Source organism: Theobroma cacao, chromosome 10, assembly GCF_053813885.1.
Source record: "Theobroma cacao isolate CCN51 chromosome 10, ASM5381388v1, whole genome shotgun sequence".
Taxonomy (NCBI): Eukaryota; Viridiplantae; Streptophyta; class Magnoliopsida; order Malvales; family Malvaceae; genus Theobroma; species Theobroma cacao.
This window is the reverse complement of record NC_142648.1, coordinates 20,650,063-20,664,804: the sequence shown is the minus strand read 5'-3', so window position 1 is coordinate 20,664,804 and position 14,742 is coordinate 20,650,063. Positions and strand designations below refer to the sequence as shown.

General features: G+C 35.6%; 1 protein-coding gene across 1 annotated transcript; it reads right to left on the bottom strand.

Annotated features, from left to right (window-relative positions):
- Positions 1 to 2,215: 2,215 nt before the first annotated feature.
- LOC18586836 (P-loop containing nucleoside triphosphate hydrolases superfamily protein) lies at positions 2,216 to 14,537 on the bottom strand. The gene is made up of 18 exons (XM_088802691.1): positions 14,275 to 14,537; positions 14,034 to 14,180; positions 13,053 to 13,143; positions 12,828 to 12,946; positions 12,327 to 12,517; positions 12,011 to 12,221; positions 10,216 to 10,453; positions 9,700 to 10,124; positions 9,393 to 9,534; positions 8,574 to 8,773; positions 8,067 to 8,416; positions 7,652 to 7,748; positions 7,351 to 7,569; positions 5,987 to 6,226; positions 4,408 to 4,617; positions 3,771 to 4,040; positions 3,100 to 3,303; positions 2,216 to 2,878 (listed from the first exon to the last, which is right to left on the bottom strand). Exons 1-18 carry the CDS (start codon positions 14,413 to 14,415, stop codon positions 2,714 to 2,716), a joined length of 3,660 nt encoding a protein of 1,219 aa, XP_088658817.1. The 5' UTR covers positions 14,416 to 14,537; the 3' UTR covers positions 2,216 to 2,713.
- Positions 14,538 to 14,742: the final 205 nt, after the last annotated feature.

Below are 14,742 nucleotides of genomic sequence, written 5' to 3'. Positions count from 1 at the left end.
TCAAGATAGATACAACTTAATCGACTAAGAAGGAAGTTAGTCGACTAAGTGCTTACTGCTAGAAACTAAGATCAGAAGACAAAAACGACGTAGTCGACTAAGAGCGCAGTTAGTCAACTAAGATCATTCTGCCAGAAATTTTGAATTGAGCACTAGAAGATAAAATAACAATTAGAAACGGCTAGTTTCTATCTCCAATGGACAGAATTGATTTTGCAAGTATTTAAAGCCTCTCCAATAGTCAAAAACAAGAGAGAGAAGTTATCCAAAGTGATTTTGAGCTTAGAAGACCAAACACCTTCTCTTTTCACTTGTATTTCACTCTTATCCTTTGAAAAGTGTTTGAGCTTAGCTTTGTACATCTTAGATCAACTAGGTGATCAATTGTACTTCATCTTTTTTTCATTTCTTGATTACTTAGAGTGTGCAAGGCACTCTAAGGGGTTGATCAAGTTTGGATTGCTTGATTGAGTGTATAGGTTCTAACTTAACCTTGAAAAGTTAGTTGTTGGGTTTTGGTTAATCCCGTGAGAAAAATCATTGTTGTAGGTTGTGGTTGAGCTTTTGAAAAACCACTTTGGGTTTTGGTTGAGCTCATTAAAAATCATTGTGAAGGGTTGTGGTTGAGCCTTTGAAAAATCACTTTGGGTTTTAGTTGATCCCGATAAAAACTATTGTGAAAGGTTTTGGCTATGCCTGGTAAAAGCCATTGTAAAGCTTGGTGAAATCTTGTGAATTTCACCATTCTTAGTGGATTGATTAGAAAATCCTTGGTTGAACAATCAAGGTAATGGATGTAGGTCTTGGACCGAACCACTCTAAATTCTGTTATGTTATCTACTCTATTTTTGTTCTTATTTTCATTCCTTCTTTTCACTTGCAGTTGTTCCCACTTAGAGTTAATTTTTGAAAGAGTCAAATTGTGCTATTCACCCCCCCTCTAGCACATTTACTTAGGACCAACAATATACCAACATGTACATTAATAATATACTAGCCTAGGCACACCCATCTAGGCAATCACATACACATGTATACATGCATAGTTCTCTAGCCTAGGCATATTCAACTAAGCCTACATTCATAATATAATACCAATGCAATGCATTTTCCATGCGTTATGCATCACATGCACTTAATTAACCCACTCACAATGACAAATTGGAAGTTCTCCCACTACCAAGCTTAGCTTCAGCCTCCAATCATCCTATAGCTTGCTAACGAGTCAACTTACTCTATTTCCCTTTTAGAACACATCAAAACATTATGTGACTAATTAAATCATGGCTTTCGAAAATACCAGCTTTTCTAAAAATAATTAAATCTTTAGCAATCCAACCTATAAGCTCAAATCCTTCAATAATGAGCTAAACCCATACCTAAGAAGCTAAATTGCACAATTATTTATCCCAAATCTCCTGTCAACTTTAAGGGGGCCAATCTCTCCAAGCTAGACCAAATAAAAATCTAAGTTATCAACTGTTTAAATTGAAAATCAATCAGTAGAAACGATTAATTTTACCTTTAGAAGCATTTCCCAAGCTCCAAATTTACTTCAAATAACTCCAAGTGCTTCAAAATCCATTCTTGGAAGTTAGGGTTTGGATTTTAGAGAGAGAAAGTGAAAATCATCAACCAAGCCTTTAGGAGGTAAAAACTCTTACTTCCAACACTCAAAATCCTTGGTTTGTTAAGGAATCTAATGGGTTTGAAGGATGTAAGAGTTGAGAGAAAATGGGTGGAGAATGTAGGTGCAGAGAGGAAATGATGAAAAATCGAGTTTTGAGGCTTCTAAGCCCAAATTTAGCTGAACTAGCAGCCTAGGATCAACTATGTCAAATTTGGAGTGTTACATTTGCAATGAGAGATTTTAACCCAACTCTTTTGAATAAAAAACTCATACATTTACTATTAAATCAAATGTTTGTATGCTGAAATCTAAAACCACTTAAATTGACAATAACTGTACCATAACCCGAAGCTTACGTAAATCCAAACTCAAAATTATCCGACTTGAATTCACCACTCTTCCAATTGCCCCCCAGCTTTCCTTTCATATTCAAGTTCAATTTCTTCTATTTTTTAATGAATAAATAACATCTTATAGACATTGAAAATTTGTAACTAAAATCATATTTTCACAAATACGCTTTCAAGTAACTTTTGGTGGAATAAATGGTAAAAACAAGAAAGAAAGATATACACTATGTTGATATGAATGTGATAAATCCCAATTCTTAAATTTCACAAGACTAGGAACTTTTTATAAGCTACTATGTGTATAGATGGTACAGACGTAGAATCGAAATGCGTGCATCCAATGATCTGCATTTTTGCAATGTTTATAACAAATCAGGGTGAAAGCAAACATCTCATCAAAATTTTTAGGGCAAAATTTGGCTAGCACATATGCAGGAACTACCTGATTTACATCAGAAATATTAGGCCTCCTACAAGCTTATGCTACTCAACTACCCACCAAGCCACCTTTTTAAGTAAGTAGCAAGATTTATCTGCAAGGAAATGATCAGGAAGGCAAAACCCAGAAGGTGCAGTCAGCAAGAACCATCCACATCAACCAGTACACACCAATGTCAACTCGTTAGAAACCACCAAGGCCATAGTTGATGTGCAGAAAACTGATTAAAGATCAAATTTAGTCTGCAAGATCCAATAGCATTATGTTCCTCAAAACATTCCTGCATAATAACAATCAGGCTTCTGCATGCCTCCGGATCTTCTTCTTTAGTTTGTCCTGCTCCCTGTATCTCTCCTGCCTTTCTTCTCTCCGGCGCTTTCTTAATAACTGCTCATCCTTTGCTCTCTGTGTCTCCAGTTCTTTCCTCTTTTGCCCCTCCTTGAGCCTTCGCTTCTTCATCTGCAAATTCGCAATAATGATGATGATACAAAACCTTTCAACATGGGAATTAACATCAGTAATAAATGCCTAATCAAGCAGGTGAGCAAACCCTTGAGAGCTCATCGACTTGTTCCTATCGCTGATGCACACCTAGCTCTACATTTACTCTGAGCAAATGACTTATTTGAAATTACAAGGGATAAAATAAGATATTTGAGCCAATATCTAGAATCACAAACCTTGTCATTCCTAATCAATTGAAGTTGCTGAACAAGAGCATGAACTTTTCGTTCATGAGGCTCCATGACAACAGCTCTTCTATCTTCAAGAAGTGGTCGTTTCCGATGAGGTATATTCTTGGGCTTTGATTCAAATGGAAGATCCGCCTGTAATGCCTTAGGAATGACCAGGGGATTGAACTTCCTTGGCTTTCTCTCAATTGGCTGTAAACACAAATATAAGCACAACAAAAACAATAAACATTAACAGATTCCAAACAAAGAGAAACCTCTTTTGGGAGGTGGCAGGAGGTGACAGAAAGACCTAAGGTCCAACATAATCACCAGTAGAGGTAGCAACAGCTGACTTTTAATGACCCACCAAACCCGTCCAAAAGCCAACCCAACTCCAGTCTATCTACTCAAAAAGCCAACATTCCCAAATCTGGCACATGAACTCCACTGCTATCTAAATGCAAAGTAAATGTAGCAAACATTCATCTGAATCTGAAAGACCCACCCAAAACCAAACCCGATACCCCAGAAATAACTAAAAAGTCAATGGAATAAATTTAATGTAATCTGAACCTGAAATGACTCAAAACCTAAAATCCCAACCTCCCAATAGCCAGCTCTAATCACCAGCGTCATATTAATAATAATAAGAAACAATTTAAAAAAAAAAAAAAAACCTTGTAGAGGGAATCCTTGTTAACAGGAATAGGAAGATTGTGTTCCCTCCTCAATTCTGCTACAGTTTTCATTCCTTGCCAGGTTGTTTGACGAGGTTGCAATGAAGTAGTTAATGGATTGTAAAACTGAGGAACTTCAACTCGAGTCCATGCACGCAAAAAGACTATGTCACTCATCAAAATCCGATCCTCAAAGGTGCACCTTGCAATTCCTTCCCTAGGTTGCCCTCCCTTTTTCTTGGGCTGATTACCAATCTCTTCCTTCGCAGCCTGAGAGGATGAACACCATTAGTTTTCAGCATATTTTCTTTTTAGCAGGAGTAAGGTCTATTTGGATCGTGTTAAAGACAACAAAAAACCCTGATTTATTATGGTCTTGCCAAAGAAAGATCCTGGGAAGGATTATGATAGCGGGACATGTCTCCACATTTTACCAACTTAAAGTTAGAGTAGCCACTCTCAAATAAGACTAGTGCTGGGCTGGCTTACTTGTCTGCCCTTCACTTTCTTCATTTATTAAAAGAATCTAGCGCAAAAGGCAAGCATGTGTAATCAAAAGTAAATGCAACTAAAAGAATCTATGAGGACATAATACAAATAGTCATAAGAATATCAACTTCTACATGAACAAACATACCTTTTTCACCTGCCCACGGATCCCACTGACAGTTCGAACTGCAGCACCCTCAAACCGAGCTACTTCAAGATCTGAAGTAAACATATCCTTGATGAGGGCTGTTCTCTTGAATATTTTACAGGGGCAACCAACCAGCTTAATTTTTTTCACTATCTGTGCTGCATGGTTAAACTCAAGTACATATGCTGTTGCTATGATGCGAAATGCTGCCTGGCATGCCAAATAAAAGCAACTTGGTGAGTAGTGAAAACTATAAGATAATAAAGGAAAGAAGGAGAAGAAACAGAACCCGACAGAAACAAAGGTTTAGAATTGCCTTAAGGCTCCAACTTTACCAAGTCAACTGTGGACTGTAGTTCAGTAAAGGTCTACAATTAGGCTTATTAAAGATTGGTTTACCATCATGAAAATAACAAAAATAAAGAAATTTAAACATTACTTGAATATCAAAAAGGTTGTTTCTTAGGAAGACTAAACATCTGAAATTCCTATGCCAACAGCAGCAGAGGATTGCATCAAATTAAAAGGGCAACATTTAGGCCACAGCCAAGAATTTTATCTATGGATTTCACCTTTGAGTCGTGAACATAAACCTTGGTATCAAAGGTAAAGTTTGATGGTTAAATAATGAGTGTTCAGTTGGGATCTTATAGATGGCCTTTCTAGGGTTTAAAGGAAATGATATGGGGCTGCAATTAGATCCAAACAGAGCTGGATCTCAAATAAGAAGATTAAAATATAGTTCAAGGCTTTGCTGAAATTTTTCCAAGTACACTTGTTCTCCACTAATTGAAAGATTACATGCACATATAGAGACTCTCAGGATGTACATGTAGGGGCTTTTAGTAGTATTGATTCTAGAACTTAAAAACCTAAGATAGAAAATAAGATAAAGGTTGACTGCTAAACACCTGGAACGTTAATAAAACCTCAAAGACATTAATAAAAGTACTGATTGAAGACTCATGACTACAGCTGTAGCAATTTTGAGGAAACCTGGAATTATTAGAATTGCCTGAAACAGGAATTAAGCAGCCTATGTAAGCTCCTAAATCATGGAAACATCAAATAAAGACAACACCTTGAAATTCCCCAACTCAAATCTTATGTTTCAGGAGAAGATTAGCAATATATATTATCATTTCCAGAAAGTACAATAACACAACTAGCTCTGTTCTGACACTTTCAATTCAGCAACCAGCAGAAACATCAGGACCCTTGTTAAAAATTCACTTTCTAGTTTTACATGCCATACACAAATTAAAGGACTCTAAGGCTGCATGTAATTTAGTTAAAGAAAAATATGTAGCTATGTGTACAACTGATCTGTCAGAACCAAAAAAATAAATAAATGGTAATATAGTTTTAATTTTCAGATCCTCATACCCTCCCTTTACAAGTCCAAGTATGTCAATAACTTGAAATACTATTTTCAATATAGGAACTATGAAATTCTAACTACCATAGTGAAAAAGTTTAATCAAGATCCATACATGTTATCCCTTCATCACCCCCACCTGCTCCATATTTTTATGAGGCAAAAGCTCTTAACATGAAAAGTACAATTGAGAAAAGTCACCTGATTGTTTGATAAACTCTGAACAGCAAGCACTCCAGACTTGGGAGGGGCAAGGGGGCCCCAAAACATTGCAAGGCAATGCATATGTTCTGGAGTGTACTTGAGCATGCGATGCCTTCCATTCTGGTCCTCAATGGCATAAACTGGGGTGGTCTGGTAACGCCTCCATCCAATTGAAACAATTATTGGATCTCTAGTCTTCAGCACTTTCTTGTGCCATCTGTGCCGTTTTAGCCTTGTCTGGAAGGGGAAAAAAAGGAGCTTTTACAATACATATACTTTCTTCAACAAGACAAAATACAAAAACCATTGGAATTACAAGAGAATCTCTTAATCAGAGTGCAATGTGGATATTTCTACCAAATTGTTATTTTATAGAATCAAGAATTTATCAAGTAAATATGCACCAAGTCTTGTAGAATTCTATGATTTGACAACCTTTCAGTTCAAATCTAAGTTTTACTTATTCAATAATGTTTTAGTTTTAAAGTCTACTACCAAAAACAAATTACCAATTGTTAAGATCCAGTTTAAAACCAATTGGTAATAGGGGAGAGGCCCAACTTGAACATAATGCCACACCAAACCCTAAACAGAACCAATGTGGGATATTACCACTTAACTCCCCCTCACTTTTAAACCCCATATAAGCAACTGAAAGATATGAATTGAATACATGGACAATAATAAGGGGTCACAAACAACTTGAGCTCTAATACAACATTAAGCATTATATATAAAACCAATCGGCAATAGGTGAAAGAGTCATACATGAAAAGCCTAAACTCAATCGATGTCATAGAGTGTCAAATGCCAAGCGAAAAAAAACAGATAAAAGGAAAGAAAGAAACACAAGGTAAGTGGAAAACAGAAAAAAGGGGGAAAGCGTAAATTTACCAAATAGAAATATATATAAAATTAAAATTACCTCACTAAAAACTGAGAAATAGCTTTTAACTGATTCAGTGTTCACATTTTGGAATTCAAAAAACTTGTTTCTTTTAGATTCAGATAGTCACTGAAGTGGTAAGAACCTTTCTTCCACCAGAAGCACCAATGACTTGGTATGGCAGACAATCATGAGACTTCCACTACATACTTTAGTTTCTTGCAAATTCCATAGCAGGAACCATAACTCACAATGTTAAAGACATTTGAATTAGTGAACACATAAAGGAAGCACCTAAAGCTAGTGGAAGATATCGGCATGAGAAATGCATGCAAGATAGAACTCTAGATTCCAAAGTAAAACATCTCCCAGCAGGTAGTTGAAAACAATAAAATACCCCAATATATAACAGGAGAGCAGAAAATTATTCAGCATTGCAATGGCACAATATTAATAATCTTTAGCATATTCTAACCTGCATGTATCCCACATTTTCCTCACCAAGACCAATTCCTCCAACCAAAACAGGATGGCAGGGATCAAAATATTCAACCATCTCGAAAGGAACACCATGAACTTCCAATCTTAGATACATCCCCGTGCAGAATCCCTCAATTTCCAGCCGGGTAGCCTCATCAAGATCATTGAGTTCTGCTATATTCATTTGTTTCTGGTGTTCAATCTCTTCTTTCAACTGGAAGAACCAAGAATAATTTAATGCTTAAAACCTGATATTAGATTATATATCTGATCAAAAGAAATGCCACAAAGTCTACCTTGTCATAATAACCACTGTCATTTGCTTGACTTTGGTGAAATTTGAACCCATGTCGTGCATCAGTTTCTTCTTCTGGTGATTCAGACCCATCATCTGTAAACCTAAGTTAAGGTCACAAAAGAAACTTTAAACAGTTTCCAGCTGATGCATCCCATTTGAACAGAAACCAAAATTAAACTATTCTTATAAGGAAAGAAGAAAATCATGCTGTCTACAGAAATGCACAAGTGGAAGCAACAATCTCAGGCACAGATGAGAACATGGACAGAAATGGCTGATGAATGAAGCAAATTCAAACCGAGCCCCTCTAATTAATAGAATTTACCACCAGGGACAGGTAGGGATCAAGACAAGCAAGCATAAAATAAGAAAATAAAACACTATATTCAAAATAGTTTAACTGAAAAGGATATTGAGCATCAAATTTTGCACGGAGAGCTAGCTTTTTTAACCTCCGCTCCTCAGTTGCAGCATCATCTTTGTTCTGGATTGCACCATTACTGGAATCTTCTTTCTGATGGCTCTCGCACTTCTCACCAGTTTCTAAATCTTCAAAGTCACCATACACATCATCTTCTGCTTCAGTTTTAGCTTCTGACATTTGATTTCTGAGAGCAGCTTTAGACCAATCACCAGTGACAAAACGATCACGAACACTCCCATATACTTCTTCCTCTTTCCAGTTCTTAAGCGCTGAATAATTTGTGGATTTGGAACAGTCCTCAGTGTTGATGTTATCACTGTCTAATCCTTCTTTCAAATTCTACAGTAATACCAAAAAAATAATGAGAATAACAATGAGAGGGGTGAAAATAAGTAAAAATATGATGGTCAACGGGATGGCACACTTGAGCATCTCTAGTATGCAACACTTGAAAGATTAAAAAACAGTCATGCCACAAGTTATGTCCAGGACAGACCTTTTTCTGTTCTCCTTTTGGCTTAAAAAATTCACCATCACTCTCTTCATTCTCACTATCATCCTGCACTTCATTAATAAAAGTATTTGATGTTGATGCAGATTTTCCATATACAAGCTGCATAAGATTTATATTTTGTTTCTTAGCCGTCCTTTCCACCAACAATGCTCTCCACTTTGATATGTTTCCCATGCCATCTTCTGGAAGGACATCGTGAAAAAGGAGTTTACAATCAAAACAAAAACTAGCAAATCTTTCAAAAAAAAACAAAAACTTGCAAAAATACAAGTCTAACATAATGATATACCCGCTTTAGAAATTACACAATTGATAGACTGTGAATCTAGAGGTGTCCATGCGCTGGGCCAGATCGAGCCAACATTCTGAAAAAGTAAGCCTGAACCTCGCCCAGCCCGTCATCTAGATAGTATTTTTTATTATTAAGATAATGAAAAAGTCTTTTATATTAATATTTTAGAATTTTTAAATATATTCTTCAATTACAATTAAACAAAAATTTATTATTTACTAATAAGTTAATCTTGGACCAAGTTGGGCACTCCCAAAAATGAAGCCCAACTCCAGCCCAAATTGGCAGGGCCTATGGGCCAAGTTGGGTAGCCTAGCCCTTGGACAACTCAGATGTTATCTACCCAAAATTCATTATATTGCTTTATATTTAACATAACTTCCTACATGCAAGCTCAGAGAATCATGGCTATCAGTGATGGATGAGTCCATATTATTTTGCAGAAGCTGCTAATAAAGTAATCACCAGCACACAAATTTAAGCTTAAATTAATAAATAATAAACAGTACCATCAGACTTCAGATCCTCGTTATCACCATCTGAAAACTCTGAACCTAAAAATGACTGGGTGTCTTCATCGCTTCCATCATCTTCACCTTCATCTTCATCATCATCATCATATTCATCATCTGCATTCTCTTCATCTACAACCTGCAATAAAGTGAATGTAAAAAACAAAAGCTTTTCCCACCAATACAGCCTTAATAACACATTGCAGAGAGGGAAAGGATATTGCTATATGACTCTTCCAGTTACACCTTGTGGAATAAAATTATGGCTCTTTCAGAACAAACAATAAGAATCAGCATTAATTACCTTGAGACTACTATGATCAATGCTGTTTCCAAAGATTGCCTTTCTCCTTTTCCTACCATTGTGAAATTCAACCTGTTCCATAACTCGACCTGGTCTCTCTAATGCATCAGCATTTTCTTCACCAAAATTGCTACCTTCGTCATCAAGATCTGAAGACTTTGAACCATCCAGATCACTGTGAGCACTTTCTTCATCAAACTGAGCAGCATCATCTTCTTCACCAGGCTGGTATTGCTCCAAAGGCTCTATATCACGAATATGCTTTGGTGATTCGTCACAATCCTTTTTGCCACCTTCAGTTTCCAACAAGCCATTAGGATTCTGACTGAATAGGGAAATTTTGCTTTTTTCTAACTTCTCATCAATTGGGTTCTTTATATTCTGCAGTGATTTCACCAAGGCCTCCCCAACATCTCGTTCCTTCCCTATAAAAACAGAAAGAAATGGGTGAGGGATTTACCCAAAATATACCTTTAACAAAAGACAGAAACTGAGAACATGAAAGAGATTTTAAACCTTTACGTAGTGTACCCCCCATTTCATCAACTTTAGAATACTGAACAAAATGGTCATTAATGTTTATGTAGACCGCATCTTTGTCATACAACAGGTCCCCAAGTCCAGACATGGGGGCATAAAAAAGTTTTTCTTTGTCACGCAATCCCTTCTTTTTTGCAGCTGATGGTAAAGGACAAGGATCAGATAGGCCTGTAACACCAGCTAAACTAAAGTCTCCAACACCAGCAATATGGACCTGATCACAAATTATATATGAAACTTAAGTACAGCAAAAATTACGATAAGTCATTTCTCATAGATTAGGATAACAATATATTACTTTAAAAGATTAAATGGAAAAAGGTATTTGCTGTCAATGTTACTTTTAATGTCCTTAAAACAGATCTACTGAAACAACCAAACGGCACAATCCATTTGCAGTCCTACCTAGTAATGACTATTTTTATACTTGTTTCAAAATGGAAACTTTACCTTTGTTTTAGTAATAATTTATAGGTAGTGGACTTTTTTTCTGGGTACATATATAGGTAGTGGGCTTTGCTACAACTACTTAATGGAGCAAACATAATGAAAGCAAGTATGTAAAACAGCCAGATTACCAGCAATGCAGAATATTTGCCTACATAATGTTTAAACAAAAATCAAACCCATCCTAAGAGCTTCATTTAGAGTGTATTTGGACAAGAAGTTTTGAAATCTTGAAAAATTTCCAAAAGAAGGCCTCTTAAAATGCATGAATTTAAAATAAATCATTTATAATTGCATTGTTTGAATAAGCATTTTTTTAAATGAAATTTGAGTGTATAAGATAAAAGAATAATGATGTTAGGGATAGGAAAACAAAAAAAGGGGAAAAAATGGCATTATGAGTGTCATCAAATTTGAAAATAAATATATAAATATTACTAATAATACAAAAAAATCAAGAAATATAATTAAAAATGAGTTTTGGTATGGTTAGAGTTAAAAGAAAAAAAAAGTTGCATTAAAAAAGAAGCATAATAAATATTGATGACCTAGTACAAAACCATGGGCTTTCACAAATTCCACCGCTTGAGAAATTTGGGCCTTCAAATTCTCTCATCTAAATTCCAATCATTTTGAAAATTCCAATTTCACCAAACAAAATGACTTTATTTTGGAATTTTGAAATGCTCTCTACAAATGAAATCCCTCATCCAAACACACTCTTAGGATGCTTTTCAGAGGTTTTGAAACTTCCAATGAATTTTAAAATACTGGCATTATAAAATGCAGTATTTTAAGATTAACAACTATAAGAATCATTGTTTGAATAATTATTCACCTGAATTAAATTTCACCCCAAAGCCTAAATAAAATTTATAACACAAAATACTAGTTTGGTGACCAAGAACTGAAAGAAAATACTCATTTACACCAATTTAGTTGACATGATATATAACCCACATAAAATTGAACAAAGAAATGAGGAAAAGAGAAACACATTAGTGGACAGTAACCAACATGAGCACATAGGAAGCTCAAATTCATATCATTGACCAAAGAAATGGTCTTAGGACAACTGATTAGAAAATAAGATTCTAAAAAATCATTGAATTATTCTTGCAAAAGAAAATGGCGAAGGCTAGAGCATATGCATCATCAAGTTTGAGGTCATAACGTAGGCCATTCATGTAGGGCAAATAGATCACCAGTTACTGAAAGACTCTAGTTCTGACCTTCACAGGCAAAAGCTTTTAAATCTTTAAAGCATCCATCAACTTAAACTGCTGCATAGTAATGATTGTTATTTAAGATTCATAAGACATACCTTAGTTCCTTTTTTCAAATTACAACCCCGCAAATAACCATAAAGTGTGACATTTCTATCACATTTATTATTCATTTGCACTCTGTCAGGGGGAGTAACATCTTCAAAACGATCAACCAAGATATAAGGATGAGAAATTCTCCACGACAAAGGAGGGAACTTCATAACAGAGATAAATCTTGCAAGATTGTGAATTTCACGCTTTGGATATCTGTCAGATAAGGGGGAGAAGCAACAAATAAACTTATCAGGATGAGCTACCATGGAATTTCATCATTAAGTGTAATCAAAATAAAGTCTTAGGTAAGATGCTTACTTCCCATGAATGAGACCAGATAAATAAAACAATTTAGCGCCATCATATATTTCTGTCCAGAAACGATGCTTAAGACGCTGTTTTGTTTTCTTTAGTTTCTTTACGTCCTTAAATTTATCAAGGTGAGTAAGAACCCCCATCACCTTTGGGAAGCCATGAACTTGCAATATGTTAAGGAATTCAAATGTTTCCTACAAGATAATAAAAAGGAATTCAAATGCATTAAAAATCTCATTGATCGAAAACTTGATATGCTTAAAATGCACAGGGAGGAAAATGAACATATAGGGTGCAGATAGCATCATTAAGGAAGCAAGTTCATGATTATGACAGAATAAAACAAATGGAGGAAAAAAGGAAAAGGAGATTGTTCTTGCATGAGGATGTAAAACTAATTTTCAAAATAGGAGATTTATAGAATAATAATTTCCAGAAAAGCTGATTATCATCTTCCAAAATTTAAAAGCTGTGGGAAGCATACCAAAATTTTCAATATCTCACCATTTCAAAGCCGTAACTTCCATCTATGAGAAGCAATGCTAGATCAGCAAACTTTGCGGCATCAATCATGCCATTGATATCATTTGGACACTCAACAAACTGCAGCCGCCGTTGCTTTCCTAACATATTCAATCAATTCCACATCAGACAAGGAGCCTCAACTCCGCAACTTTTCTAAACCAGATAATAAATAGGAATAACTACTAAATTTAGGGAATCATCAACCTGATACAATGGTAATTGGTCCTCGAACCTCAGGTAAATTATGCTTTGTGTAATGCTTTACAAGAGACTTTATTACCAGAGACTTTCCAACCTGCCACCGAGTAAAACTTTCAACAATTATTAACCATAAAATCATTGGGAAAAGAAATCTAGATGGTACCAGCTAGAGTTAATTGTGCACACACACAAAAAATTCCTGACTTTGAAAACAACTGAAAAGTAGGCATCAATTGGCATTTGGAACAAATAATTTCCAAGGTTTTCTGAATTTCATTTCTAGCTTCAGGATTTCCCTGCTTGGTAACCTAAAGATCAATGATTTCAAATTCAACATTGTAAATCCACGTTTTCAGTATTATCCTTGCAAATTCCATCAAAACGGATAGAAGTTTCTGTTTTTCTCTCTCCTACATCCTTCCCCCCCCCCCCCCCCCCCCATTTCTCTATCTCTCTTTCCCAAGTTTCTTCACTGTCTATACAACACATACTCAAGGATGAAAATATGTTATCCTAAATATCTAAGCTTCTTTAAAAAACAATGAAATAACTTCTAATTTAGAGTAGCAATCCCTTCTACCAGAAAGCCCAAACAAGGAAATTAGGCGTACCAGTTTTCCTCCTCAACATTTAATTTTCACACCAAAATTAAGTTGCACCTCTCCATCTCCATCTCCTTTCATATCTGTTCTCAATTTTATGTAAATAGTTCATTTTTCCAGGGTATTAGCAAAGGACTTTATGTTCTTATAACTTTCTTCTCCACTCTATGAAACAGGTAACTATTGTTCCAAAAACAAACAGAACAACCTCTATTTTAGCCTAATTCTTATAAGCACAAACCATGTTTGATATCCTAAACCACAATGAAATTCAAATATTCCTCAGCTCCAAACAACATAATTTATTTTATTTTTCCTTCGGTTCCCAACAAATTATAACAAAGAATAATAATATACCATTTATCGGAAGTAAGAAGTGTACCTGAGGGGGGCCCTGCACGACAACTACAAAGGGAGGCGGTTCGCTATAGGAACGATCGATAACAGGAAGATGAAGCCTACGCTGCTCTTTCTCTACGGCGCGTGATTGCAATCGCTTCGCTTTCGCATTGGAACGAAAAGCGAATGCCTAATTCAAAATTCAAATTTAAAAAAAATAAAATTATTAGCTAAAGGCAAAACAGCAAAGTAATAGGAAGTGAAAAGGAGAAAAGCAATGGAACCTTAGGGTTTTGCTGCCTCCGGTCAGAGTTTTGATTCTTGTTTGCGGCTTTGGCTTGGGCTTTCCTTTTAGCGGAGGCGCCCGACTGGCGAGAGCGGTGAGCCTTGTGCGACTGCTCACCGGCGCCACTATCCATAGCCATGGCAGCTTCTTCTTGGTGAATAGAAAAGGAACTAGTAACGATGTGGATGAGAAGGCAAGCCAAGCAACTCCGGCTTCTTCTTGTCTTGCTATGGGTTTAAGGTGCAAAAACCCTTTCTGGCCAATAAGGAAAAAGGTTGCAAAAACCTTTGCCAACTCTTCTTTTTGTTAGCTTTAATTATTACGAGTGCTTAAAGAGAAAAAAATATATAAATAAGATTTACAATGAACATAATGGTTAAAAAAACCCTCAACTATTTAAAAAAATTAAATAAATTTTTATTTTTTTATTATATTCAATTAAATCTTTATATTTTTACTTTAAATT